Source organism: Phacochoerus africanus, chromosome 2 (genome assembly GCF_016906955.1).
Source record: "Phacochoerus africanus isolate WHEZ1 chromosome 2, ROS_Pafr_v1, whole genome shotgun sequence".
NCBI classification, from domain to species: domain Eukaryota; kingdom Metazoa; phylum Chordata; class Mammalia; order Artiodactyla; family Suidae; genus Phacochoerus; species Phacochoerus africanus.
Window position 1 is genome coordinate 593,558 of NC_062545.1, and position 27,785 is coordinate 621,342.

Below are 27,785 nucleotides of genomic sequence, written 5' to 3' on the forward strand. Positions count from 1 at the left end.
CGCGAGAATGGCGTAACCATGGCGACGGGGGCGGGACGCAGCGCCTGAGCGCTCCGGGCTCAGCTGGATTGCGGCCAAACTGGCCGGCTAGCGTCAGCTCCCGAGGGTTCCCAGGTGAGAAACCGGTGCACCCGAGGGGCCGTTAACCCGTCCGGGGACCTGTTAACCTCTCCTGTATCTCTTAAGAACATGGTACTTCTTCCTTTTTTTTTTTTTTTTTTTTTTCCCCTCGTCTTTTTGCCATTTCTAGGGCCGCTCCTGCGGCATATGGAGGTTCCCAGGCTAGGGGTCTCATCGGAGCTGTAGCCACCGGCCTACACCAGAGCCACAGCAACGCGGGATCCGAGCCGCTGTCTGCAGCCTACACCACAGCTCATGGCAACACCGGATCCTTAACCCGCTGAGCAAGGGCAGGGACCGAACCCGCAACCTCATGGTTCCTAGTCGGATTCGTTAACTCCCAAGAACATGGTACTTCTTGAAATGCTCCTAAAAGGATTCAAAATGGAGTTGTATTTATATGAAGGATTTATTTTGTTAATTTGGAATTAATGGGCACCCGTTGTCCACTGAAAAATATCCTAAGAAAGATTATGCGCATTTTCGTACCACACTTTTGTGTTGGTTACAAGGCTTGTGTTTCGTTGTAGAACTTGCAGTATCACTTTTGTGAAAACCGGTTGGAGTGTAAATTAAAAAAACAGGCAATGGCTCTTGTGCCCCTTTCTGCAGAACCTGAACTCTGCCAAGTAGCTGCAAAATGTGAGTTGGTCAGGCTGTTAATGAGATTGCCGTGTGTGGGGTTAAAGAACTGTGCATGTCGCCCACACGGAATCGTTACCTTTGCTGCCTGTAAAAGAGGCAGGACAGTCTTAGGGCTGATTATTTTGGCGGGTTGATTCGCCTGAGGTTGGGAGCAGCTGCATCCACGCTGGTCACTGGTTTGGGCTGTTGATGGAGGTGTCACCAGTGGGTCTCCTCTCTTCCTCCTGCAAGAAGCGTCTGGTACATGTGATGCCCCCACTGAACCCTGGCGGTTTTCTTTTTTCTTTTTTTGTCTTTTTGCTATTTTCTTGGGCCGCTTTCTCGGCATATGGAGGTTCCCAGGCTAGGGGTCGAATCGGAGCTGTAGCCACTGGCCTACGCCAGAGCCACAGCAACGCGTGATCCGAGCCACGTCTGCAACCTACACCTCAGCTCACGGCAACGCCGGATCGTTAACCCACTGAGCAAGGGCAGGGACTGAACCCGCAACCTCATGGTTCCTAGTCGGATTCGTTAACCACTGCGCCACGACGGGAACTCCCCCTGGGGGTTTTCAAGTGTAACTGCCCACTTCATTTTCCTGTCAAGAAAGGGAGTGCGTGTAGGACATAGGGATACATCTGGATCTGATTTAAATCATCGAAAAGTAAATGGCTTTAAAACTTTCATACAGTCACTGCTGTTTGTAATCAGATTTATGCTTACCTAACAAGTCCTGGCTTAAAAGTACACAATTTGTGTTTCAAGAACTGAAGGTTTATAAAATCAGGATTTTGTCAGCCTGGCCAACAGAAAGAGGGTATCAAATTTTTTTTTTTTTTAAATTAAAGCAGCTAAACATAAAGAGTAGTAATACTTTTTAAAATATTTAATAATTTAGGAAAGGACTTAAAAACATAAGAATGCCTGAGTAAATCAGTCGCATTCCCAAACCTCTGTTATCAGCCATTTCTCCATTTTGTATTAGCTCTGCCCTCAGGGGAGCTAGAATTAGGACCTGTCTCCTCTTCTGGCTAAAGTAGAGAACTTTTCTTTTGCTGCAGAGTAAAAGCCGTTGGGTGTACTTTAATTATGGTGCGATTTATTATTTTAATATGGCGCTTAACCTGCTGACTCACTACCGTTCTGTATTTCCCTAACTCACGAATAAAACAGCACATTTCTGGCTGGCTTAGCTGCCAAAAGAGAAAGATTATGATTTTTTTCTGATCAGAAGGGAGTAGTTTTCTCTTTCTAAATACATACATATATACAAAGAAAAAAACAGAATGAGTCGCCTAACGTTTTAACAGAGGTGCCCATTGAGAAAAAGAGAACAATTGTGCTTTTTCTTGTATGGATTTCCTAATGTTGTGCAGTTTGCATGCACTGCTGTAGCAAATGCATGACCTTGACTGCACAGCCTGCTGCTGCCTGGGATTGCTCTCTGCCTTGTAAAATTTACTGACTTAACTTCAAAACAGTAGCTTCTCTAGCAGGCACTTGGCGCTGCATTTTCTCAGAGTGCCTTCGCAGTGTCAGATGCACCAGACCCTTATCGAACACTGAGTGCAGTGTGTCCCCTCGGACTGGTTCCTGCGATGCACCTGTTGGGCTCTGACATTGAGTTTCCCCAGAGGAGGCACAGCAAGGAGCAGGGGAGAAAGGGGAGCGCCGGATGCATCGTTGCTGCGTTGTTTGCGTGTTTTGGGTTCGTTGCATTGGCTAATCTCTATCGGTGACTGCTGGCTGTAGCAAAGGACCCTGTTATACAGCAGCGTGGCTCCTGCCACAGGTCCCCGCGTCTCCTGGAGCCAGTCCCCACTCCTCTGCACTCCCGGCTGCCCCTCCGAGACCTCTTCCCCCTTGTGGTTCCCTCCTCCCTGGGCCTCCAGGGCGTCTCCCTTTTCTGGGGCCTGCGGGGAGAGAAGGGAGCCCGGTGGGAGGTTGTCTAGGCTGGACCTCTCAGTGGCCGCATGCTCCCTGCTCCTGCTGCCCTGGCCAGAGCTCAGCCACCTGGTGGCAGGTAGCTGCAGGGGATGCTGGGTCATGTCGTTTCCGGAAGGAAAGGGACCTCCTTGGTGACCAGGAGGTCGTCCTGTAATGCCGCCCTCCTGGAGGCTGGATGTCTCCAGCCCACAGGGAAAAGCCCCCACCCCCAGGCACTGCCTGGTCACAGCTCCAGCACGACCCAGAGCGCTCCCGGCCTGGCCGGGCCCGGCCCTCCTCCTGCTGGCTCAGTGACCTGGGAACTGAAAGGTGGGCTGTCTGCTTTCCCACCAGAGACTCGTCCCTTCCTAGGGGAGACTGGTCCATAGCAGTGCTGAAACCTGGCTGGCTGGGCAAGGGAGGGGCTTCCAGGGAGACCCTGACTCTGTGGCCAGGGGCCTGTCCGTGGTGTTCTGAAGCCCTTGGTCCTCCGCTCAGGCCTCTCCCCCCATGGCCTCATCAGAAGTGGCTCGTGGGCAGGGGGCTGCCATGGTCCCCCTCCTGCAGCTGTGAAGATGGGGCCCAGATGCTCTGTCCTTACCTGTCACTCTGTGTTTCTGTGGCCTCCTGGCTCCCATCTGTGCTCGTCCCTGTGCTGGCCTGCAGCTCTGCCCCCATCCTGTGCTTGGCCCTTCGTGTGCACCTGCTCTCTTGTCTCTCTTGAAACCAAGTGGCTGAGATGTGGCAGTTCTGTGGAACCATAGGCTTGATCTGGTGTCTTCTGGAAGGCTGAGTCCTGCTGGTACCCATCTCAGCAGAGCTGGCAGCGGCACCCCACTTTCCCCCTGAGGTCCCCAGGCTTCTGGACGTTTTGTTTCTGCTCGACTCATCTACCACTCGATGTGGTGGCTGCAGATGCTGGTTCTCCACTGGCATTTCCTTGAGGGCCACGGGGTCAGTGAGTGGGTTGTGTCTTCTGGGTCGTTACAAAATAGAATTTAACCAAATGTTTAGTCACTGCGTGCCGTGGACCCAGAGCCGTCAGCCTCCTGGATTTGTCTCTGGGCGCTGCCTGCGGCTCCGTCACTAAGCAGCATCCTGCAGTGTTGCCGAGGTGCTGGCTTCTTCGTGAGTCCAGCCAGAGGCTGTTGCCAACAGTCCCGCGTTTCAGTGCTCATCGCAGTAAAAGTTCATTTCCTGCTCGCACAGCAGCCCAGCCTGGTGCTCCTGGTCAGGCGGCCCTCACCGGGCAGCAGCTCAAGTAAGCGGGTAACCAGGTACTTCCGTGAGGTGCCCTCCGTCGTGGTGAAAGTGGCACGAGGGTGCCGCCTGCGGGACAGGGCCTGCGCAGAAGGCGGCACCTTCTCCCTGGATTCGGCTGCGCCAACTTCCAGAGAGACGGGGACGGTGGTTTCGCGGCATTTCTGTGGCTCCAGAGGCAAAGCCGAAAGGGCTCCGTGAGAACCCAGCAGGGGCCGCCAGACCTCGGAACCAGGTCGGTGGATGTTTTCACCGGCGTGAAGAGGCTGCTTGGCTGTCAGGTGTTCTTGGCCAGGCCCTGATGGGGTCTCAGCAGAGCTGCTGTGCTCAGGGCAGGGCTTCCTGCAGAGAAGGCCTGGTCAGCAGAGGGTCAGCAGAGGGGGGAGGCCGGCTCCAGCGTGAGCGCCGTCAGCTGTGCTGGCAGGCACCACCCACGTGCCCCATCCCCGCTGCCCCGACCCCCGCCCGACCTGGGCAAACGGGCTTCGCCCGAAACCACCGTTCTTTCGTTCGGGTGAACTGTTGTGGTCTAGCTGGTGCCTACGCACAGGGCCTCAGGCCTCGAGCTCACTCCTGTCACCTGGTCTCCCAGGAGCCGCCCTGGGCCAGTCCTGATGACAAGCCTTTCCTGGGAATGTGCAGGCGTGAGCCCGTCCCCTGCAGGTCTCCGTCAGGGCAGGTCCCCGTCAGGGCGGGTCTCGGGGGCCCCGGAGCCCAGCTGTCGCGTCACTCTAGTCACCAGCCCAGCTTGATCTTCCAGACTGTGGTTTGGGGCTGTGCCGCGCACCCCAGCTGTGTGTAGTCTGCCTTTGTGTCCTTTGGTAGCATTCAGCCTCCGGAAAATTCAGATCTGCCTGCTTGCTGGGTAGTTTTAGAGATGGCGGAAAAAAGTCCATTTTCTGGGAAAATTTTATTTGACTGTTTTAATTTGCTCACAGAAAAGTCACGTGGGACAGGTTGCGCCCGTGCCTACATTACAGGTTCCGCGAGGACCGTCTCACCCTGGCCCCGTGCTGGGGCTCCGGGCGGAAGGTGCCGGCCCGTAGGCCAAGCCTGCAGGCTGCCTCCTCATCCAGGAGGAGGTAAGGCGCCTCTGATGACGCGAGGTGCCCACGCCTGTCCTGCTGAGCTGGAGCTTGTGTCACCAGGCTCAGAGAAGTGGCTGAACCGCTCGGACACCGCCCTTCAGGAAGGTCAGGTGACAGGACCTGCCTTCTGCTGGGACCGTGGCTGGGAGGGCAGGCAGCTGCCATTGGCGCCCCCCCCCACCAGGGGTTCTGGCTCCCCGCCTCTGTATCCCCTGGTCCCGCTGCCCCTGGGCTGCGCGTCTGTTCCGAGTCGAGCACTGTCCCCGCGGACGGTGCTGCGCTTTCGAAACACAGTGAAGGAGGCGCAGAGACTTCATGTCCCTTGGGACACGTTTACCCGCTGCTTCTGTGCGCAGCCCCTGCTGGGCTCTGGGACTTTGCAATTAAAACCCACGAAGCAGACCACGGTAGCTTTGAAACCTGTAGCTACTCTTTATGTGGCACTCACTGCTGTGTCTTGGCAAAGGTAAAATACATAAATAAAACCAACTCATAACTTGGAGAAGAATGTGCCTTAAAATAGTCAACACATTTGGAGTTCCCTTTGTGGCTCAACAGGTTGCGAACCTGACTAGTATCCCTGAGGACGCAGGTTCGATCCCTGACCTCACTCAGTGGGTTAAAGATCTGGTGTTGCCGTGAGCTGTGGTGTAGGCTGGCAGCTGCAGCTCCAGTTAGACCCCTAGCCCGGGCAGTTGCATATGCAGCAATTTCAGATATATTTATATATATATATATTCAACACATTTCGTTTTCTCCACATGTTGCAGACTTCTGAAGTCTTGAAAGGTCCCTGATTTCTTCCAGAGAAGAGACAGGTGTTCTGTGGGCCATCGGGGAGCACAGGGCCTGACCGTGCTCTGAGAGTCTCCTCACTTTGCTTCCCTGGGCCTGGGTCGGCCAGACGGGTGCTACGACGTGGGCTTCTGCCCACCTGCCATTGAAAGGGCCTTCGGGGTTATTTTCAACAGCTACTTTAGGTATCCTGTGAAACTGTGACCCCTGCACCTGCAGGCTGGGAGGTGACTCCAGCCCCACCTGTCACCCAGGTGGCCTGGGCGGTCTAGGGCCGCATGTCTCTCCTGGGGAGGCTGCCTGGGAGCCCCCGCTGGGCCCCACCTATTCCCTCTGAGGGTGAACATCCCCGGGCTGAGGTCCCCCGTCCCGTCCCGCCCCGCTGTCTCCGACGGCGCTTCTTTCCAGTTGGAGATAGGCCGTTGTCTCCACTCAACCTAGACAGAGGCAGAGGGCACCACGCCCGAGAGGCGGGAGCAGGACCAGATCCTGGAGCCAGTGTCCAGGGCCGCCCCACGCGCCTCCCGGCCCCGCGCGTCCCTGCTCCACGCTGCCCGGCAGCGCCGCCTGCCCGCAGCTGTGCTGCTGGGATTCCCACCCGAGGGGCATCTGCGACTTGGGCAGCCCATCCTCTAAGTGTCCGGGACGGACTGCATCTTCAGGGTCGGTGCTTGCTTGGTGTTGAGGGATGGGTCGGAGGTGAGGGCAGAGAGAGGAGGGAACTGACGCTCACTTGAGCTTCGTGCCTGGAGACTCGGAGGCTGGGAAAGGGCCCTGCAGCTCAGAGGGCCCTGGGGACAGGGAAGGCCTCCGCGGGAGCAGAGGACCGGGCACCTTCGTCCTCGCAGGGCCTTGTGCCGGTGCTCGAGCTGGATCCCGGGGCTGAGGCCTCTCCCCACCCAGGCCCTCTTTTCCTTTCTTTGTCTTTTTTTTTTTTTTTTTTTTTTTTTGCTTTTTAGGGCTACACTCGCAGCACATGGAGGTTCCCAGGCTAGGGGTCGAGTCGGAGCTACAGCTGTTGGCCTATGCTACAGCCGCGGCCACGCGGGATCCTCAAGCGAGGGATCGAACCCACAACCTCATGGTTCCTAGTCGGATTCGTTTCCGCTGCGCCACGACGGGAACTCACCCCCCCCCCAGGCCCTCTTGACCAGGACCCCTGCACGTGGCTGCCAGAATGACCTGTGGCCTCTTGATGGCCGTCTCGCTCCTTTGGTGGGCGGCTTCGGGATTCCCAGGGTGGCCTGAGCTTGTGGACAAGCCCTTCTTCTGGGTCTGCTGAGTGGTGACCTGGCCACCGGCTCCCCCGGGGACCCTCCGCTCTCCCCTCCTGGTGCCCAGCCCGAGTCTGCGGCTCAGATCCCCAGTCGTCTGTCCTCACGGCTGCTCGGCCCACGTGGCCTCTCCAGGCTGAAGCGCACAGCCAGCTTGGCGACGGGACACTCCGGTCCTTTGTGCACCACTTTGTCAGCCGTTCTGTAGCTGACCTTCCTTTTTTTAAAATTTAATTTCTATTTTATGTTGGAGTATCGTTGGTTTACAGTGTTGTGTTCGTTTCATTTGTACAGCAACGGTTCAGTTTTCATACATGCATATCCGTTGTTTTTCAGATTCTTTCTCCATGTAGGTTGTTGCAGAATCCTGGGCTGAGCACCCTGTGCGGTTCGGTGGGTCCTCTAATGATCTGTTTTATACAGAGGCGTGTTATATGTTAATCTCACTCTCCTAATTTACCCCTCTTCCTCAGGTTTCCCCTTGGGTAATCATAAGTTTGTTTTCAAAATCTGTGATTTTGTTTCTGTTTTATAAATAAATTCTTTTGTATCATTTTACTTAGATTCTACAGATTAGTGTAGAATGATATGATACTTGTCTTTCTCTGTCTGATTTATTCCATTTAGTATGATAATCTCTAGGTCCATCCATGTTGCTGCAAATGGCATTATTTCATGCTTTTTTATGGCTGAGTAATATTCCATTGTATATATGTACCATATCTTCTTTATCCAGTCCTCTGTTGATGGGCATTTAGGTGGTTTCATGTCTTGGCTAAAAGTGCTTCAGTGAATATAGAGGTGCATGTGTCTTTTCAAATTACAGTTTTCTCTGGATAGATGCCCAGGAGTGGAATTGCTGGATCATACGGTAGTTCTAGTTTTCGTTTTCTGAGGAACCTCCATACTGTTGTCCACCGTGGCTGCACCAGTTTACATTCCCATCCACGGGGTAGGAGGCTCCCTTTTCTCCATGCCCTCGCCAGCATTTATTGTTTGTAGATTTTTTGATGATGGCCGTTCTGACCAGTGTGAGGGGGGGTGATACCTCCATGTAGCTTTGATCTGCATTTCTCTGATAATTAGTGATGCTGAGCATCTTTTCATGTGCTTTTTGGCCATCTGTCTGTCTCTTTGGAGAAATGTTTGTTTAGAGCTTCTGCTCATTTTTGATGTTTTTTTTTTTTGATATAGAGCAGATATCCTTTTCTTGGGAGGAGGGAGGGGAGATGGGTAAGTAGGTGTGGTCGTACTGGTCATTGCGAATACACAGCAGACTGTTGTCTGCATTCGGTGTTGTAACCACGGTCCTCTTACATGTATTTGGTGTTTCCAGGTTGAACATGGAGGAGCCACGGGAGACTTTCTCCACGAGTGAGGGCCACGGAGGTGAGATCGTTGTGGAGACACACGTGGTGGAATCCACGGAGTCTGCGTCCCACGTCCACCTGGCCTGCAGTCGGCAGCACTGTGCCTTCCCCTTAGATGGAGATGCCCTCTGCGTGTGGAGCACCCAGGACCCTTCCCACCAGGTGCCCGCAAAGTTACCTGGGATGAGGCCCTGCTGTGCAGCACAGGGAGCTATACCCAGTCCTATTTGTATGGCTGGGTCCCTTTGCTGCACAGCAGAAATTGACAGGACATTGTAAATCAACTATAATAGAACAACTGAAACGCTTAGAAAAGTTACCTGGGCTTTTTGTCAAGTGCCAGAGCCTTGCCCTGCTTCTCAGATGCTTCTGGGAGTTGCTGGCTTTTGTGGAGACAGCTGCCAACCTTGGGAGAGAAATGCTAACATAACAAAACTGATCAAGTTTTCATTTTTGAAAAATAAATCACTTTATTTAAAAATAAATTTGAATAACTTAAAAATTATGTAAAATTTCTTTTTGAGAAGAAGTATTTAATATAACAGTATTTTTTCGTTTATATTATTTCTTATATAGTAAGAATAGAAGGAAGAAAAGGTTCATGTTAACACAGGCCAGGCAAGTTGAACTTCTACCGATTTTTCATACAGTGTTTAAGTAAGTTTACTGTGTTTATTGCAGAATCTTTAATCAAACGAACAAAGTGTTAAGACACCGATTGTCTTTTTAAAGCTTATTTCATGACTACATAGTTATCTACATACTTTTGAAAATGGGTTTTATCGTAAAAAGTTAGAAAGTGAATTCAGAGGTTTTGGTTTTGGGGGAATTTGTGTCTTCACTTGGGCTTTACGAGGTTGAGGGTAGTGATTACAGTACTTATGAAGCAAAACTGCATTTGCGTGGAGGTTTTCTCCAACTTTCAGGTAGACTCCCCATCAGTCTTTGCTGAAGTGGAGGCTGCTCATCACTGAAGGGAAACCTGCGTTTTGATTTTCGTCCCATCCCATCAAGAGAGGTTTTCATGTGTTTCTTCCACACAGCTTGCACTGATGAGCTGACTTCCACATTCAGATCTCCAGCTTGGTCTCTCTTTTTATTAAGCATAAAACACTTGGGAAAATGTGTGCCAAGATTAAGTGCACATGAGTGGTTGTAATAGAGGAACACATCTGGGCAGCGGCATCCAGCTTGGCGTCCTGTCACTGGTGCTGTAATGCTGTCTTGACTTCTGGCTAGCGGCTCACTGCTGCTCGTGTTTGAACTTGGTGTGGATGGTATCATGCTTTGTACAGTCTTTTTTGCTGGTTTCTTTGACTTGCTGTTATGTTTATGGGATTTGTCCACATCGTTCATGTTCATTACTGTGTAGTATTCCATTGTATGGCCAGACCACATTTATCCAGTCTACTATCATGGGAGATTTGGTTTGTTTCCATGTTCATTACTGTGTAGTATTCCATTGTATGGCCAGACCACATTTATCCAGTCTACTATCATGGGAGATTTGGTTTGTTTCCATGTTTTGATTGCTACAGACATCCTTCTGTGTGTCTTTTGATGCCAGTGGTGACGCAGTTGCCCAGTCTTGGGAATATGCATATTTTCAGTTGGAAAGATGACGCCAAGCTTTGCAAGGTGGTTGCAGCACCGTGTGCACATCTTGACTTACACCTGGTCCTTCTGACTTGACCCCTTCTGCTGAGTATGGTGTTCTTGGTTATAGCTTGTAACTCCCTGCTGATTCCTGAGGTGTGATCCCTTCGATCATGTTAACTGCCATTGAGACATTCTCTTTTGTGACATGTGTGTTCAGTCTGTCACCTTTTTGCTATTGAATTCTCTTGTCTTTTCCCTCTTGATTCGAAGGAGTTATTTATGTATTCTAAATATAAGCTTTGTGTTAGTTTGCATTTTCTAGAGTCTGTGTAAGTGCAGTCAGACAAGTTTTTACTCTTTTTGTCTGGCTTCTTTCAGTCAGTAATTATTTTGAGATGTACCTATGGTATTTTAGGGAAAAACTCTTCTTCTTTATTATTGCATCGTATTCCATTGTGTGGATGTACTGTAAATTGTTTATCCATGCTCCTGTTGGTGGATATTTATTTATTTATTTGCTTTTGAGGGCCACACCTAAGGCATATGAAAGTTCCCAGGCTAGGGGTCTAATCGGAGCTGCAGCTGCCAGCCCACGCCACAGCCACAGCAACGCACGACCCAAGCCGAGTCTGTAACCTACACTATAGCTCATGGCAGTGCCAGATTCCCCACCCATGTCCTCACGGATACTGGTTGCGTTGGCGACTGCTGAGCCACAGCCTCCCTGTTGGTGGACATGTAGGTTATTTTCACTTCGACTATTATAAATAAAGCTGCAGTGAATATTTGCATGTCTTTGGTTTATAATTTTATTCAGGTCCAGTTGGTTGGCGGTGTTCCTCAGGTCTCTGCTTCGGTCCCCGGTTCTGCCCATCATCAAGGGAGGAATATTGAAATGATGGCTCTAAATGCGAGTTTGTTTGTTTCTTTTCCGCCTGTTGGCTCCGTGTGCTTTGAAGCGCAGTTACTAAGCGTGTGAATGTGTAGTGTCTTATGTCTTTTTGATGAATCGACTCCGTTGACACTGTGAAGTGACATGCTTTATCCCAGGCAACTTTGGCTGTACTTTTCTTTTTTTGCAGTCTGCTTTTTACGTGCCTTTTGCACTTGGAGACTCATTTTTCAAGAGCAGTTTTCAGTTTACAGAAAAGTGGAGGGGAAAGTGCAGAGGTTTTTCCTTTGAACTTTGTGTGCGGCCCGCCCCCGGCATAGCCCCCGATCGCCGTCCCGCTCTGGGGTGAGTGGTACCTCTGTGGCCACAGGGAGCCTCTCCCTGGCATCGTTTTCACTCAGAGCCTGTAGTTTACCTTCACGTTCACTCTGGGGGTGGAACCTTCTCTGGGGGTTTGGGCAAATGCGTAAAGGTACGTACCCCCCATTGCCGCGTCCTGCAGGGTGGTCTCATGCCCTGAGCCTCCTCCGAGCTCTGCTTATTCATCCTCCCTGCGCCTCCCCCCGCCCCCGGGACCCTCGGCTCTTCTCCTGCCTCCGTCGGTCTGCCTTTGCCAGAGGCTGGAATCCCATGGTAAGTGCCCTGTTCACGCCGGCTCCTTTCGCTAGTGACACTTGTTCGAGGCTCCTCCGTGGCTTTTCGTGGCTTGATAGCTCATTTCTTTTTAGTGCTGAATCCTAGTCTGTTGTCTGGATGGACCAGTTTATTCACTTACCAAAGGACCTCTTGCTTGCTTGCTTCGAGGTTTGGCAACTATGAATAAGGCTGCTATAAACATGCGCTTTTGTGCACATTTTTGTGTGGACGTAAATTTTCAGCTCCTTCGGGTAAACACCAAGGAGGGGGATTGCAGGCCGTACGGCACGAGTGGTTTAGTTTCGTAAGGAAGTGCCGAGCCGTCTTCTAAAGCGGCCGCCCCATTCTGCGCTTGAACCGGCAAAGGGTAAGAGTTTCCTTTTCTCCACGTCGTCACCAGCATTTGGTGGTGTCAGTGTTCGGGATTTTTGCTGTTCTAGCAAGTGTGTAGTAGTACCTTGTCCTTTTAATGTGCATTTCCTTGATGACACGTGCTCTTCCTATGTTGGCTTGTCATGTGCATATCTTCCTGGGTCAGTGTCTCAGCGGCTTTGACTTATTTTTAAAGTGGGTTTATTTGCTTGTTGCGTCTTAAGAGTTCTTTGTGTATTTTGGATAATAGGTATGTCTTGTATGTCTGTGGTTTGTCTTTTTGTTTTTTGTTTTGTTTTGTCTTAAGGGCCGAACCCGTGGCATATGGAGGTTCCCAGGCTAGGTGTCCAGTTGGAGCTGCAGCTGCCAGCCTACACCACAGCTCACAGCAACGCCAGATCCTTAACCCACTGAGTGAGGCCAGGGTTTGAACCCGCGTGCTCCTGGATGCTGATCGGGGTCGTTAACCGCTGAGCCATGACGGGAGCTCCGTCGTCTGTGATTTTCTCTTCTTGTCATGTCTTTGTCAGGTTTTGGCGTTTGGGAAATGCTGGCTCAGAGAGTGAAAGTAAGGAGATATTCCCTCTGTTTCTTCTGAAAAGAAGGGTTTCCTCTTATTTCTTCTATTTTCTGAAGGAAATTTTGGAAAACTGGTTCTGATTTCTCTCTTAAGTGTTTAGTAGAATTTACCAGTAAGCCCATCTTGGCCTGGTGCATTCTGTTTTAGAAGGGGATACATTATTGATTCATCTTCTTTAATAGACAGAGGCCAGTCAGATCATCCGTTTTTCTTTCTGCAATACCGAATCTGCTTTTAATCCTGCTCGGTGTGTTTTTCATTTTAGTTTTCACCTTTCGAAGTTAGAATTGAATCTTATTTTAATGTATATTCTGTGCCTCTGTTTAACTTTTTGAACACAGGGAATGACCTCTCAGTGACTGTGTGCTGTCCTCTGGGTCCGTCCCGGCTTGGTTCCAGGGCCACTGGAATGGCCTCTGGGTATTTACCATCATCTCATTTCCGTTTTGTTTGGACTGAATGGTCTCGGGGCCTGATTGTTTTTGCCCGATTACTGGACATGACGTTTGAAAAAAAATGTGTAGATAGTTTGAGGCTCCATTGTGATCTTAGCCTCGTCTCGTCCAGAGGAACTTATGTTTGCTTTGGATAGTTGGCTGGCTGTGGGCACAGCACGTCCAGGGCACCCCAGCGCCGGCAGGGCCGAGGGGACGCAGCACGTCCAGGGGACCCCAGCGCCGGCAGGGCCGAGGGGACGCAGCACGTCCAGGGGACCCCAGCGCCGCCAGGGCCGAGGGGACGCAGCACGTCCAGGGGACCCCAGCGCCGCCAGGGCCAAGGGCTCAGCGCTGCTCCTTCTCCTGGGTCTGGCCCTCGGGTTCCTCAGCTGCAAGGCTGTTGGGTCTGTTCTCAGAAGAGAGTTCTTGGCTCTTCTCCCAGTAGGATACTTCTGTTTGTGCTCTCAAAGTGCTGCCTTTGGTTACACCATTTACCCCATCAGCGTCTCCAGGAAGCCCCATAAACATCTCGCCTCGCCGTCCTTTCCCGGGATCGTTAGGCGCTGACTCCATAGACATCTGCCCGGGGGCGCCGCGGGGTGGGCACCTGTCCCCTCGGTTCTCTCCTCGGGTCTTCCTCCTTCGTCACCTCTGCTGCTCTCTGATGGCTTAAAAACTGTTGTTGTCGTTGTCAGATTGTCCAGCTTTTCTTGTCCCTCGCCTTGGGAGGTTGGTGCAGATGAGCAGGCTGCCGCGGAGACCCGCCTGGGCTCCCGTCGGAAGGACCCCCTTCCCACCGGCCCGCGCTGCCCACCTGCGGTCGACTTGAAAGCCCCTCCGTGTCCTTGGGACCAAACAGCCCTCGTGCACGCGGGTCCCGGCCCCTCCTCCCTGGGTGTCTCGTCGCCGCCCTGCGCCGTCGGCCCCCGGGGTTTCCACGTGGCACTGCTTCTCTTCACTTGGCCCTTTCTGCCCTTCCGCTCAGCCTGCGGGTCATCACCTCCCAGCTCCGTTTCTGCCACCTTAGGTCCAGCCTTTATTGTGTCTCCTTGGGAACATTTTGCTCTCAGCTGCATCCCCCGGCGGGTCTCCCTTCCGAACCTGCAGGAATTTACGTTCCTGAAGGAGAAATCGGGTGCGCATGGCCCGTGACTCCCTGAGCTCCATCCAGGCTCCTTCTGTCATTGTCAGGTGGTCGCACCCTGGCCCCCCGCCTCCAGCTTCGTCTCGCTGCTTCGCTCGTGCCAGCGGTCTCGTAACCGTGTCCCGCGTCCCCAGCGCCCCGGGCCTCCTCCTCTCGTCGAATCCTTGTTACCTCCCTTGTGCTCCTGGCTTCAGCACCGCAGGGACCCGTCGGCATGGACTGGGGTGCAGGGTGCATGTGCCTGATTAATAAGCAGGGAAGAAGCGGGAGAAAGAGGTCGGCCGGGTCCCGGGACCAGTGTGTGCACTCGTGGTGCCGAGCGACCGTGACCTGGTGGGCCCGAGCGACGGTGTGTGTGAGCGGGACTTTGAGCACACGAGGCGGGAGCGAGTGTGCCAAGTAACCAGCTTGGGAAAACTCGGTCCATTTCCTGTCTTAGGACGAGGCTGTGTTACGTTCTTTTATCCTTTCAGTGCTGTCTGCAAGCTGTCATCTTCTTGTTTCTGTTCCTTTCTTCAGCCGCTCATCCTGAGAGGACACCATCGTCCAGTCACCGCAGTGGCCTTTGGAAACGCACACCCGCTCCTGCTCTGTTCTGCGTCCCGGGATCGCGTCATGATGTGGAACCTGGGCGAATGCAGAGAGAAAATGCTCGACGGTAAAGGAATATTTCAAACATCTTAAAAAAGCGCCGTGGGAGAGACTCGCTGTTAAACCGACTCGGGGACATCGAGGGGTTTGGATCATTTTTGATCCTTTAACCTCGAGACCAGGTCTCAGGGGATGTGGCGTGTGGGACGCAGAGCAGGCCCCTCAGCTCCACCGACCTTTGCAGAGTGTGGGGCTGATGTTGTTCATTCACTCATGTTCATCTTAAGATGGTCTTATTCTGGTGTCAGTGCTGTTGGTGCAGCTCTGCAAGGAGGCAGAGAAGGTGAAATACTCTTTCCTCACGGAGACCGTGGTAAAGTGACAGCGTGGGGCGGGGGGCCCTGCAGGGGCACACCCTGCGGGCACGTGGTGCTGCAGAGCCGGCGTCTGGGCTGGAGCTTAGCGATGTTAGCAGAGGTTGCCAGATAAAGTCCAAAAGTTAGGCGGGTCACAGAACTAGAAGAAATAGTTTAAAAATTCGTATGGCGACATAGAAGGCCTTGAAGAGCCGAAACCATCTGGAGAAAGGAAGCCAAGAGCTGCGGAATCAGGCCCTGACTTCAGGTTATACTGCAGAGCTGCAGGCATCAAACCAGCATGATAGGGACACACAGACAGACAGCCAGATCTGCGGAACAAGGCGGAAATCCCAGAAATAAAGCCACACACTGTGCTCACCCAGTCAACAGAGGAGGCCAGACCCGGCAAGGGAGAAGAGGCCTCTTCAGCCAGTGGTGCTGGGGGAGACGGACGCCCCACGGACAGCAGGGAGGGTGGGACCCTCTCTCACCCCCACGGGCCTGCAAGCCCTGTGCTTGCCCAGCTCCAGGGCCAAGAAAGACCTTGGAGTCAGTGACAGAGGCATCAGAGGTGCCTACCTGAAGCCTGTCCTGGAGCCACATCCCACTGTGTATGTGTTTGGGGGGGGGTGACAGGCAGGACGGGGTGGCAGGCTTTATTCCCCAAGGGAGGGGGTTATGTCAGGTTGGCTCGTGCGACACCAGGGACACCATCAGAGGGATGCATCCTTCACCACCCCTCTGAGAAGAGCAGTTGCCAGCTGGGACCCGGGGCAAGGACACAGGACAGCTGTGTGGGGGGCGACGGCCGTGTGGGGGGCGTAGGTGCCGCCGGCGCCGGTCCGGCAGGGGGGATGTACAGAGAGCAAGAGAGCAGCCACCCTGAGTGGCCTGCCCAAGCAGACACAGTGAGGATTAGACACAAACCCGGCGTGGCTTAGAGACCTGCATGCAGAGCTGGATGTGCTGAAGCTCCTGGGTGAAAACATGGGCAGAACGCTCTGTGCCATCCGTCGCAGCGGTATTTTTTTGGATTTGTTTCCTCGAGTCATGGAAATATAAACAGGCAGAGGGGACCCAATGAAACCTGAAAGCTCTTGCACAGCAAAGGAGATCACAAACCAAGCAACAGCCAGCCCGCGGGACGGGAGCGGGTACTTGCAAATGGTGCGGCCCGCAAAGGATCAGCCTCCAAAATACACCAACAGCGTATACAGCTTAGTGTCAAAACAGCAAGCAGCCCAGTCAAAAGTGGGCAGCAGATGGACGTTTCTCCAAGGAGGACAGACGGATGGTCAACGGGCCCCTGAAGAGATGCTCAGCATCGCTAATCAGAGAACTACAGACCGGAGTGCCCCACTCCGGCCAGGACGCCGTCGTCACGGCAGATGCTGAGAGGGTGCAGAGGAAAGGGAGCCCTCCTGCCCTGCTGGTGGGAGTGTCCGCTGGTACAGTCACTGCAGAGAACAGTGTGCAAGTTCCTCAGAAAACTTCCTGTAGACGGACCCTGTGATCCAGCAGTCCCCCTCCGGGGCATATGTCTGGAGAAAATAATAATTTGAAAAGATACCTGCACCCCTGTGCTCAGAGCAACAGTGTTTACAATAACCGAGACAGGGAGACACCCGAAATGCCCATCAGCAGCTGACTGGAGAAAGAGCAGGTACGTGTATGTACTGGAATAGTACTCAGCCCAGCAAAGGATGAAACAATGCCATTTGCAGCAACATGAATGGACCTAGAGATTATCACACTCAGTAAGTCGGACAGAGAAAGACAAATATCATCTAATACCACTTAGACGTGGACTCTAAGAAATGACACAGTGACCTTATCTACAAAATGGAAACAAACTTATGGCTGGCTACCAGAGGGGAAAGAAGGGTGGAGGGATGAATAGAAGTTGAGGGCTAAAAGAGACACGGTGCTGCACACGAAATGAACAACGAGGACTGACCGTGTTGCACGGGGAGCTATGGCCCGTGTCCTCTCACCGCCTGCAGTGGAAGAGACTCGCGGAGGGACCGCGTGTGTCACTGAATCACTTTGCTGCCCGCTTGGAGTCAGCGCAGTGTTGTAAATCAACTTGAGTAAAGAGACCTACCCTGTGATCTAGAGATTCCACTTCTGAGTGTATGTTAAAAAACCCAAACCCCTCGTTTGAAAAGCTGCGTGTGCCGAATGTTCATAGCGGTGCTTTTTACAACAGCCAAGACATGGAAGCCGCCTCAGTGTCCACCGACAGGCGACTGGATGAAGACGACGTGAACCACACCCACGCGCACACGCACGCACACACACGTACACGCACGCACACGCGCGCGCACACACACACGCACACACACACACAGAGGAATATCAGCCGAAAGAGGGAATGAAATCCTGCTCTTTGCCGCAATACGGATGGACCCCGAGGGTATTGTGCTCAGTGACGTAAATCGGATGGAGAAAGACGAATAATGTTTGTGGTCTCACTCCTGTGTGGAGTCTAAAAAATAACAAAGCAAATGTGTATCACGGATCAGAAACAGGTTCTCAGATGCAGAGAACAAAGGAGCCGTTCCCATGGGGGGAGGGGGAGGACAGGATGGGAGCTTCGGATTAAGAGACACAAGATACTAGGTACCGACTAGCTGGTAACAAGGATGTGGGGTTTTGGTTTTTGGGTTTTTTTTGGTCTTTTGTCTTTTCTAGGGCTGTACCCACGGCATATGGAGGTTCCCAGGCGAGGGGTCTGATTAGAGCTACAGCTGCCGGCCTCCACCACAGCCACAGCCACGCGGGATCCGAGCCGTGCCTGCGACCTACACCACAGCGCACGGCAATGCCGGATCCCTAACCCCCTGAGCGAGGCCTCATGGTTCCTAGTGGGATTCGTTTCCGCTGCGCGATGATGGGAAGTGCACAGGGAGTGTTTTCTAGCACAGGAAATACCGCCGTGATTTGATAACAACTGTAAATGGAGCAAAGCTTTTAAAAAGTGCGGGCCAGCTCGATTGTACACCGGAAACATATTATTGTACACAATTCAATAAAAAAGTTCAAAAAGTGAAAGTTAGGTGGGGGTCGTGTTAAGGCATCTGAATTTTACGCAGTCACATCAGGAATTTGTAGGATTTGCTCTAAAACCCAAGTGACGCATAGTCATCGATGGCGGCGAACGTGAGCGCGTGTTCCCCGCCTTCACTGACGTGTAGTGTGTTCACTCCAGTGTCAGTTTATCACGAGTTGTCTCACACACACACAGCACATACAAACACAGCACCCACGTAGTACACACGCATGCAATTCATATCTAGTACGTATGTGCTCACACACATAATTACACACATATACACAAGTGATACACACTTGACAGACACACAGCCCATGCACGCGGGATGTGCATGCTTTCACACGTATAGTACAGACACATGATACACATGCGGCACCTGCATGCTCCGCGTGCATGCATGTACACAGACACAGAATACATGCATGTGTACACACATACTCAATGCAGCACACCACGTGTACAGACATGCGTCATCTGAACAGCTCTTCCCTCCCTGCCACCTTTGGGTTCGGGCCACCAGGCTACCTCACCTGGGCTGTCAAACTAGCCTCTGACTGCCTGCTGCACCTGTCCGCTCAGTGCCACGGCCCGACGGTCCCTTCACAGTCAGAATGGCTCCGCTGTCTCTGCTCAAAGCCCCAGTTCCTTCCCACCGCCTGCAGAGGTGCAGCCAACAGGCTCCGGTCCCCTTTGCACCTGGGCCTGCGTCTGCTGCTCCATGCCAGCGTTGCTGTGGGTCTTGGCTCACGGGTGCCTTTGCTGTGGTGCTTGCCCACCGCGCCTAGAGCTTCCCGTGGTGCTCTGTCCTCGCAGCCCTTTCGGGATCTCAGCTGTTCATTTTTTATTGGCATCCTGCTCGTGCACGCACACACGCACACACATGCACATGCGCACACGCACACCATGGACGTTTTCCTCAAAGGCGGGTTCTCTGTCTGGCTCACGGCTCATCCCAGTGCCTGAGGCACCTGCAGGTGTAGGCACCTGCTGGGCTCTGATGGCAGAGTCCACGTGGTGCACCCCGCAGACGGAGCTCCAGTGTGGAGTGTGTGTGTTTTCCTTTCTGCAGACTCATGGTCCCAGCTGGCAGCCTCAGTCTTGGGGCTGGACCAGGGCCGCTGCATCTTTGCTGCGTGTCGGCGGCTGGCTGAGTGGCCTCACCTGAGAGTGTGCGCCAGCTTCATTGTCACTGTGGAGACCCCTGAGGCCGGGGCCCAAATGGACCCCTGTCCCTGCTGCCTACTTGACACAGGCCAGAGCAGGTCCTGTGGCCAGGCCCGGAGGCAGCATCCGGACGGTCAGCTCCAGCCGCAGCACCGCCTGTGTGCAGAGGCTCCTCCTGCAGTCCTGCCCCCCCTCAGTGCCCCGAGTCCCTTCCTGCAAATGGTCCCGGGTTCCACATTGTCCAGATGTTCTCTTGACTGTTTTTAACACCCTCACCTAATGACACTAATGACCACTGCCCCCCACCCAGGGCAGCCTCCGCGAGGGACAGTCCTCCACACCCTTCTGGGAGAAGTGCTGTGTTTAAGGCTTAGTCCCGACGACCGTGTTGCCGCAGTGTGTGCTGGAGAGCGAATCCTCATGCTGGACACCGAGGTAAGATCCGATGGCTGCGCAGAGCTGGGGCCCGGCGCCCATGGGGTCCCAGATGCTGGGTCCCACCTGCCCCTCTGCACCTGCCTTTTCACTGGGCCTATTTTGGTAAAGATGTTGGGGGAATGAGTGAAAGCAGGCCTTTCTCCTGCAGCTGGAAAGCTGTGGAATCAGAGTGTGCTGCTTGGGGTTAGGCAGGGGGTCTTCCGTGAGGTCTGGGATCCGGGGATGACCTTAGACGCCTGCCCAGAGAACTGCATTTCTCCTGCTCGAGCGGCCTTTGCAAGGCCCGGAAGGTGCGGGGCTCTCGTTTCTCTCTCCTGGGGAATTTGCATTCCATCGAGAACTGTGCCTTTCTGCCTTCTTCCGCCCTGGAGCTAGCTGAAGCAAGTGTGTGGCCTCTCTGGGTTCAGTGGCTTTGAAACCTCAGTTTGGCTGTGGGATGGATGCTCTCACCTGGGACCGGGTGCCAGCTGCCGGCAGCGGGAGGCACGGGTTCCCAGGCCTGGAGTCCTGCCTTTTCCACTTGCCCAAGGAGTACAGGTAACAACAGGTGGTTGGTCTGCAGGGGCTGTGTTGCCGCCTCCACTGTAAAAAGCCCTGCTTCGGAGGGACGCGGAGGGAAGCCTTCCCTGTGCTTTGCTGACGGTGGGCCGCGTGCGGGCGAGCCCGTGTGGGCAGAGTGTGCGCGTCTGTCTTCAGGCGGTTTTTGCCCAGATTGTGCCACTGTGGCTCACACATGGGAAAAGGCTCGCGTTGTCGTGAAGTCACGTGCTGGAGGCCGCCGGGATCAGGCAGGGGCCCTGAGGCTTGTGCAGTGGGACGCTGGTCTGTGGGCTGTAAGTATTTAAAATGTTCTGTGCAGACATCCTCCCGGGGTCGAATGCCTGAGCGCCTGGTTACCCCCAAACCTGACAAAACGCACCATCATCATGTCGCAGAAAAACTAAACCAGTGTTCGAAGGAAGACAGATGTTCTAGAAAGACAACGCGAAGCCTGGCGGCGGCTCCCAACCCCACACTTCAAAGTCCATGAAAACAAGCAGTGAGGGGCCGTTTGTCCGAGGCTCGTCCGGGGCCTGGGCCGGCGGCCTTGTCCTGCTGCTCCGCGCACTGGCTCCCAAGGGGAGGGACACTGCCAGGCCGAGCCGCTCGGCAGGGCTGCCGGGAGGCGTGATGAGGCCACGTGCCCGGACCAGAATCCTTGGCTTGAACAAGTACCAAGTACGACGTTTGTTTTGACTTTAAATGAAGACTGAACACTTTTTGGTAAAGGTCCGTTTTAACTGTAAAATATAGCCATAAAATATCAAAAGGAAACAAAGGTTTTTTTTTTTTGTCTTTTTGCTATTTCTTTGGGCCGCTACCACAGCATATGGAGGTTCCCAGGCTAGGGGTCAAACTGGAGCCACAGCCGCCGGCCTGCACCAGAGCTACAGCAACGTGGGATCCGAGCCGCGTCTGCAACCTACACCACAGCTCATGGCCACGCCGGATCCTTCACCCACTGAGCCAGGCCAGGGGCCGAACGCGCGACCTCATGGTTCCCAGTTGGACGCGTTAACCACTGCGCCGCGACGGGAGCTCCGAAAGGAAACAAAGCATCGCTGAGGCTGTGCTGTTGTTAGCAGACCACCCCTAGGTCTGTCTTCCAGACGCTGGAGGGAGCAGAACGCACGTTCCTGGGAATCCCTGTCCTTGCGCACGTCGTCTTTTGCTTTCACCGTGTGCTGACGGCGGGCCCAGCTCGTGTCCTGCTCGGCGTCTGCGGTGACTTTGGGTTACGGTGGCAGAGGAGGTCTTCTCGTGTTGGATGGTGTCTGCTGATGCGCTCAGCCTCTCTGTGCCTGTGTGCTTGTCCCTGGGGTGGGGGGGGTCCCGGGGGGCAGCGCTCCTGGCCGATTGGCTGCCTGCACCCCCACAGGGATGTCTGCCGGGGGCGGGGTGCCCTCGCCACCCCAGCTCTCCTCCCTGCGCTGCTGTCCCCGCGGCGCGTCTGCCCAAGGAGGGGCTCGGGGGGGGGAGGGCGGTGGGGGTGGCGTGGCCCCTGCGGGCTGTCCCGGCGGTCCTGGCAGCCGCGGTGCCGACTTGATGGTGGCGGGTGGGGGGGCCCCCGCAAGCCCTGCTTCGGGGCGATGGCGAGTTTGGCCCTGGCTGGTCTGTCTTCCGCAGTCGCTGCGTCTCCCTCAGCTCAGCCACCTGAGGCTCCGCCTCCAGGGTTCGCATTGGGCTCATGTAAAGCAGAATTTATTGGAGCAGAAAGGATTCCCCGTGGGATGCCAGCTACTTCTTTGCAAGGGTAGCTGCCGGAACCTTCAGTAACCGGCCTCCCTCCCCCAGTTCTCGCAGAGCCGGCGTGCACTAGTCGAGCTGGGCCGTCACCGGGGCCCGGTGACTGCGGCCGAGTTTTGTCCCTGGCAGACGCATGTCATCATCTCGGCGTCCGCGGACAGGAGCTTTAAGGTACGGGGCGGGCCAGCCTAGCAGCCTCGTGTGTGGACACTTTGTGCTGTCCTTCTGGCTTCGGTCACTGCCGCACGTGTGGCGGTTTCGGCTGAACTCGTGGACCGCGAGTGTCGGCCCTTGAGCCTGTGGCTTCGGCGGGGTCGCGGGCGGCCGTGGGAAGCCTGGTGTGGTGCTCTCAGCACCTGCCTGTGACCCAGCGCGCCAGTGGGCTTGGGTCGGCTGTGGGCCCGCCTCCCCGACTCCAGGCCTTGGGGGGGCTGGCGCCTGCGTGCACCTGCGTGGGGTTTCCCAGCGCCCAGCAGAAGAGCCATTTTCAGTAGCAGAACTGAATCGGGCTTAAGAAGAAAAGAACCCAGGACGCATCCAAGTCCGTTCCTTGTGATTATTATCTGACAAAGAGAGGACACTGTCCGTGTGATTGAAGAAAAATTGAGGGAAATTAACGGGCGTCTGTGGTGGGGTGGAGAGATTGTAAAAATACTTCCATTGTCACCTTGAAATTTCTGCCTGGTAAAACTGACTTGAGCAATGGGCGCTTCCTCTGCTCTGGAGCCGGCTGTGGGGCCAGAACCCCAGCCCCGTCCGTCGCTTAGCAGTGGCTGCTGACCGATGGACCCTCTGCCTCCCTTTCTCATCTGTAAGGTGGGAATGATGGCCTCCGGCTCCTCAAGGGGCAGTGAGAATTGGAGTTGATGTTTGGAAAACGGGAGAGTGTACCTGCCGCTGAGTAACTGGGGAGTCAGTGGGTAACTGGTGGGTCCCTGGTGTGTCACCGCCTAACTGGTAGGTCCCTGGTGTGTCGCCGGGTGACTGGTAGGTCCCTGGTGTGTCGCCGGGTGACTGGTGGGTCCCTGGTGTGTCGCCGGGTGACTGGTGGGTCCCTGGTGTGTCGCCGGGTGACTGGTGGGTCCCTGGTGTGTCGCCGGGTGACTGGTGGGTCCCTGGTGTGTCGCCGGGTGACTGGTGGGTCCCTGGTGTGTCGCCGGGTGACTGGTGGGTCCCTGGTGTGTCACTGCGTGACTGGTGGGTCCCTGGTGTGTCACCGAGTGACTGGTGGGCGGCAGAGCAACTGGCCCTTTCTGGTCGGGGGTAGAGACTCTCAGTCTCTGCACCTGTCTGGCAGTGCTGATGAAGGGCGGGAGACAGCACCTTGCCTGTCCTGGGGCTTCCAAACCCATAGGCGGTTGTTTCTCGAAGTGTTTATTTCCTCTGTGCTTCCGTATCTTTTCGTGTGTTTCTGTAGTTTCAGTATTTGCTTCCTGTTTTCTCCTTTAGGTACCACTCACATCAGTTAATGTGTAATTCGGTAGAAGTATTAGTTCCAGCTGTAGCAATAGTGGCAACAGTTTCACTTTTTCTAAGAAGCATGTGTCTGTCTAAAGGTTTGGGACCGCCGAAAGGGATCGCTCATACACAGCTCATCAGTGTTGACAGGTAACTCGGCTCTTACGTGTTTCCCGTTCGTAGGCTGCGTGTAACCCCATGTCCTTGTGCGTATATAAACCTGTGAGCTGAGCTGTGGCATTCGAGGGCACTTTCTTAGATAACTAACTTGTTGTCGGTGATATCTTAACAACTGGAATACATTTATCACTCACAAGCATAGAGCGTATTTCTTGGAATTACGCTGGAGTTAGTTTCTGAAATTAACTATGTGGGATTTACCTGAGTGTTAAGAAAGCAATTGTAAACTTGATTTTGATGTCATGTATAAAGTTTATTTAGGACCGGCTGTGTTTTTAAATATTCGTTTATCTTAATTCTTCTTTTAAATTCTTTTTTTTTTTTCTTTTTAGGGTCACACCAGCAGCATACGGAAGTTCCTAGGCTAGGGGCTGAATTGGAGCTGCAGCTGCTGGCCTTTGCCACAGCCACAGCAAATACCAGATCCGAGCCGTGTCTGTGGTCTACACTGCAGCTCGAGGCAACACTGGATCCTTAACCCACTAGGAAAGGCCAGGGGTGAAACCCCCATCCTCATGGATACTAGTCGGATCCTTAACCTACTGAGCCACAGCGGAAACTCCCTCCTTTTAAATTCTTGACAGTTTAGATTCAGAATAAGTTCTTTGTTGTTGTTGTTTTGTTTTTAGAGCTGCCCCCTTGGCACATGGAAGCTCCCAGACTAGGGGTCAGATCGGAGTTGCAGCTGCCAACCCACACCACAGCCACAGCAACGTGGGAGCTGAGCCGCATCGGAGACCTACACCTCAGCTCACAGCAACCCTGGGTCCTTAACCCACTGAGCGAGGCCAGGGATTGAACCCTCGTCCTCCTGGATACTGGTCAGGTTCGTTACCCTGCACCACGACGGGAACTCCTAGATTCAGAATAAATTTTAAGTGAAATGACCTCCTAGGCGGCAGTAAAGAAAGACCCTGGTTTTGTCTTGTGTTCACCCTGAGCCTGTTCTTGCATCTTTGCTCTGGGGCCTGTTTACGGCTTCCTGGGTGCTGGTGCTCTTCCCACTTGGGGCCGCGGAGCCTGTTCTACCTCCAGGTACCGGCTGCTTTTGGAGTAGCTCCACCGTGACGGAGCGGAATGCTCGACGGAAGCCGATCGTTCTCAGTGTAAACTGTGTCTGCAGCCTCCTCTCTCCTGAGTCTCGTCCTGGACCCGGGCAGCCAGCAGCTGGTGGCCGGCAGTGCGGACGGCCAGGTGAGGGCCACCTTGCGAGCGTGTGCAGGAGGGCTCGGTTCCACGACGGCTTCGGGGTCTCTGCTGGGACCCGTCCCCGCGCCCAGGGCTCTGGAGAAGCTCCAGGAGCAAACTGGGCCTGTGGCCGGCTGGGGGTGGCAGCTCGATACGTTTGGAGAAATGCGAAGATACTTGATCTTTCTAGACTAGGTTTTAGGTGGGCAAGTCAGGGTTACTTCTCGAAGCTGGGATGCGTGTCTCCTTTGTGCTGGAGTCTGGGAAGGCTGCCGTGTTAGGAGATAGCCCCCCATCTTCCTCCCACGAGTCCCCTCATTTCCACTTCGGAGGCCTCTGTCCGCAGCCGTGGGGACCCCCAGGGAGCCATTCACCGCGACACCAGGGATCCTGCCATTTACCCCGTTCTCACCCATCTGCCCGGAGATGGTTGGGGCTCAGGCCCCAGCCGGGCTGCCCCTGGGAGTCCGATGGCAGGTCATCTCCCCACGGCCCGTGTGACTGGGCTGCGACGGTGCTCCCACGACCCCTTCCCCAGGTCAGACGGGCGGCTGGATGAAGGGCCCCACGGGGGTCTGGGGTCCCCAGCACAGTGGAGTGGGGCCGTGACCGTCCCGGGAGGATGGGTTCACCCACCTGGAAGCTTTGGCATTTTTAGGGCAGCCCGCTGCTCAGGCGTGAGGCCGAGACCCCTGGCCACGGGGGCTGAGCTCCCTCTGCAGCCCCACCCTCCCCAGAGAGGGTGGCCCATCCTGATGTGACCTGAGGGTTCCAGAAGTCCCCTCGTTGACATGACCAATGACACCCTGTCACCCTCTGCAGGAAACTTCAGGGGTTTTAGCCACTGCCGGGCGTGTCCAAGACCAAGTGCCTGTCTCTTGTTATAAGTTACAGGGTCAGGGGAATGTTTTTGAAGCTGAGACAAGTTTTCCTTTTTGACAAGAGTTGAGCTTGGCACCTGGGGACGCGTCAGCTGTGTTCTCAGTGTTGCTGGGAGGGGCTGGGTGTGGCAGCTGGGGGCTGGGTCTGCCCCCGGAGTCAGGGGTGCCCCGGAGGGGTCTCGTCTCGGCTTGGGGAGCGAGCGAGGGGAGATGGGGTCAGAGGCCAAAGAAGAGCACGGGGCGGGGGGGTGCGTCTGAGGCCGCATGGGCCGCCCCCCTGCTCTGTGGCTTCCTGCTCTCACCTCACCTCTCGGCTTCTTGCTGTCCCAGCTTTGGGTATTCAGTTTGGCTGAAGGTCACCATTACCGCTGTGTGACTCGAGTTGACCTAAGGAAACAGAGGGACACTTTCTCCACCAGGAAGCTGAGCAGCTGCCCAGGTGATGGCCCCAGACCCTCCCTTAGCAGGTGTGGGAGGGAAGGGGAGGGGGAGAAGCCAGGGTCCTGGGACTGAAGCTGACCAGGACTCGATCCCAGCCTGAACCCAGATCGGGACTTGACCCCTTTTGCCAGGACTCGAACCCAGCCAAAACCAAATTTGGGACTTAAACCAACAGTTTTTAAATTAAAATCACTCACCCAGTGTCTGGACTTGCTGAGGTCCAGGTTCTCTGGGTCTCAGTGCAGAAGGAATTCAGCAGGGGACAAAGCGCCAGGCCAGCAGTAGATTCCTCCAGATAAGATGCCTGTGAGAGATGCCAGCGGGCAGGCATGGAGGCTCTGCCCCGAGGGTCAGGCGGGCTGCGGTTTATCCCCCAAGGCACGTGGGGAGGGGACGAGACGGCCTCGGCCTCGGCCTCGGCCTCGTCTTGGAGTCCGCGGCAGGCCGACATCAGCAGCTCCTCCTTCGCATCTGGTGAGAGCGTCGTGGACCCTGTGAGGTCAGACCAGGGCTGTCATGGTGCTTGTTCCCATCCGCGGAAGGGCGGTAGCAGATGCTCAGACATGTTGACTCGTCTCGGGTTTCCGTCTAGTGAAGCTGTCCCCCTCGGAATGTCATCGTCCCCTAAACTCCGGTCCTTGGGCCCAAGGACCGTTGTCCTGCTGGACTCGAGTGCAGGCTGTACTGCATCTTTCACGTGGTGACCTGAGGCAGGGCTCGTGCTTTTATTTGTAGCTTTATAGTTAAGCAAGGCTGCTTCCTTCTAAGATGATCTGACGGCTTTCCTGAGCCATCATTAACGTCCAGGGGCTCCCAAAGTCCCCTAGGTGTCCTCCTCTCTCTGTGGTCCCCGCTGGGACTTCTGCGGCCACCGTGTGACTGTCCCACTTGGTCTCTATCAGGGTCTGGGGGCATGAGGGGCGAAGCTCATGTCGCTGAGCAGAGGGCCCCGTGTCCAGCCTCTTTGCTGTCTGGCAGGGGCCCCGGGGGCCATGGCTTTTCTTGCCCAGCCCACTCATCCCACCTGGCGGCGCTGCCCCTTCTCCCTGCTCGGAGCCACGTCTGTCCTCCGTCAGCAGGTCCCCAGTATCTGCGCCGTCCCGAAGGAGCTGACAAAGCTGGAAAACTGCTGATTTTACAGTTAAATCTTGCTCATGACTTTTTCGAGGGCAAATGCAGTCCTTTCATTTTCAGGCTACCGCAGGTACGCCACTGCTCTGCCTCGCTTCAGGTTTAGCCTCACTGGTGTTCTCTCCATTAGTTTGTAGTCTTCTTTTAAACAAGTGGTTTTAAGCTTTTTCTTTTTAAAGTAGGTCAGAAGTTGCCATTATCCAATAGATCTTTTTAAAAAAATTAAAAAATTTTTAGTAGACTTACAATGTTCTATCAATTCCTGCTGTTCAGCAAAGTGACCGCATTATACAGATGTTTACATTCTTTTGCTCACATCATCTTCCGTCACGTTCCATCACAAGTGACTGGGTCGAGTTCCCCGGGCTGCACAGCAGGACCTCATCGCCTGTGCACTGCAAAGGCAGTCGTTTGCATCTACTGACCCCAGACTCCCAGCCCATCCCACTCCCTGCCTCTCCTTCCTGGCGAACCCGAGTCTGCGGTCCATGTT

The 27,785-nt window shown here is 54.4% G+C and overlaps 1 protein-coding gene across 21 annotated transcripts in view; it reads left to right on the forward strand.

Annotated features, from left to right (window-relative positions):
• The first annotated feature begins 6 nt into the window (after positions 1-6).
• WDR27 (WD repeat domain 27) overlaps positions 7-27,785 on the forward strand; it is a 140,470-nt gene continuing 112,691 nt past the window's right edge. For 9 of the 21 annotated variants that reach the window (XR_007133471.1, XR_007133470.1, XM_047769702.1 and 6 more), the window contains exons 1-9: positions 10-114; positions 8,427-8,622; positions 14,640-14,778; positions 19,600-19,724; positions 20,103-20,264; positions 22,062-22,184; positions 23,570-23,621; positions 24,775-24,845; positions 26,051-26,159. Coding sequence is in view for 18 of the 21 variants with exons in the window: in XM_047769702.1 (XP_047625658.1) it covers positions 8,434-8,622; positions 14,640-14,778; positions 19,600-19,724; positions 20,103-20,264; positions 22,062-22,184; positions 23,570-23,621; positions 24,775-24,845; positions 26,051-26,159 (970 nt within the window). In the remaining 3 variants the exon portion in view is untranslated. Of the gene's footprint in view, positions 115-138; positions 193-8,426; positions 8,623-14,639; positions 14,779-19,599; positions 19,725-20,102; positions 20,265-22,061; positions 22,185-23,569; positions 23,622-24,774; positions 24,846-26,050; positions 26,160-27,785 lie in introns of those variants that run through there. The other 12 variants (XM_047769709.1, XM_047769707.1, XM_047769711.1 and 9 more) reach the window with 8 other exon arrangements.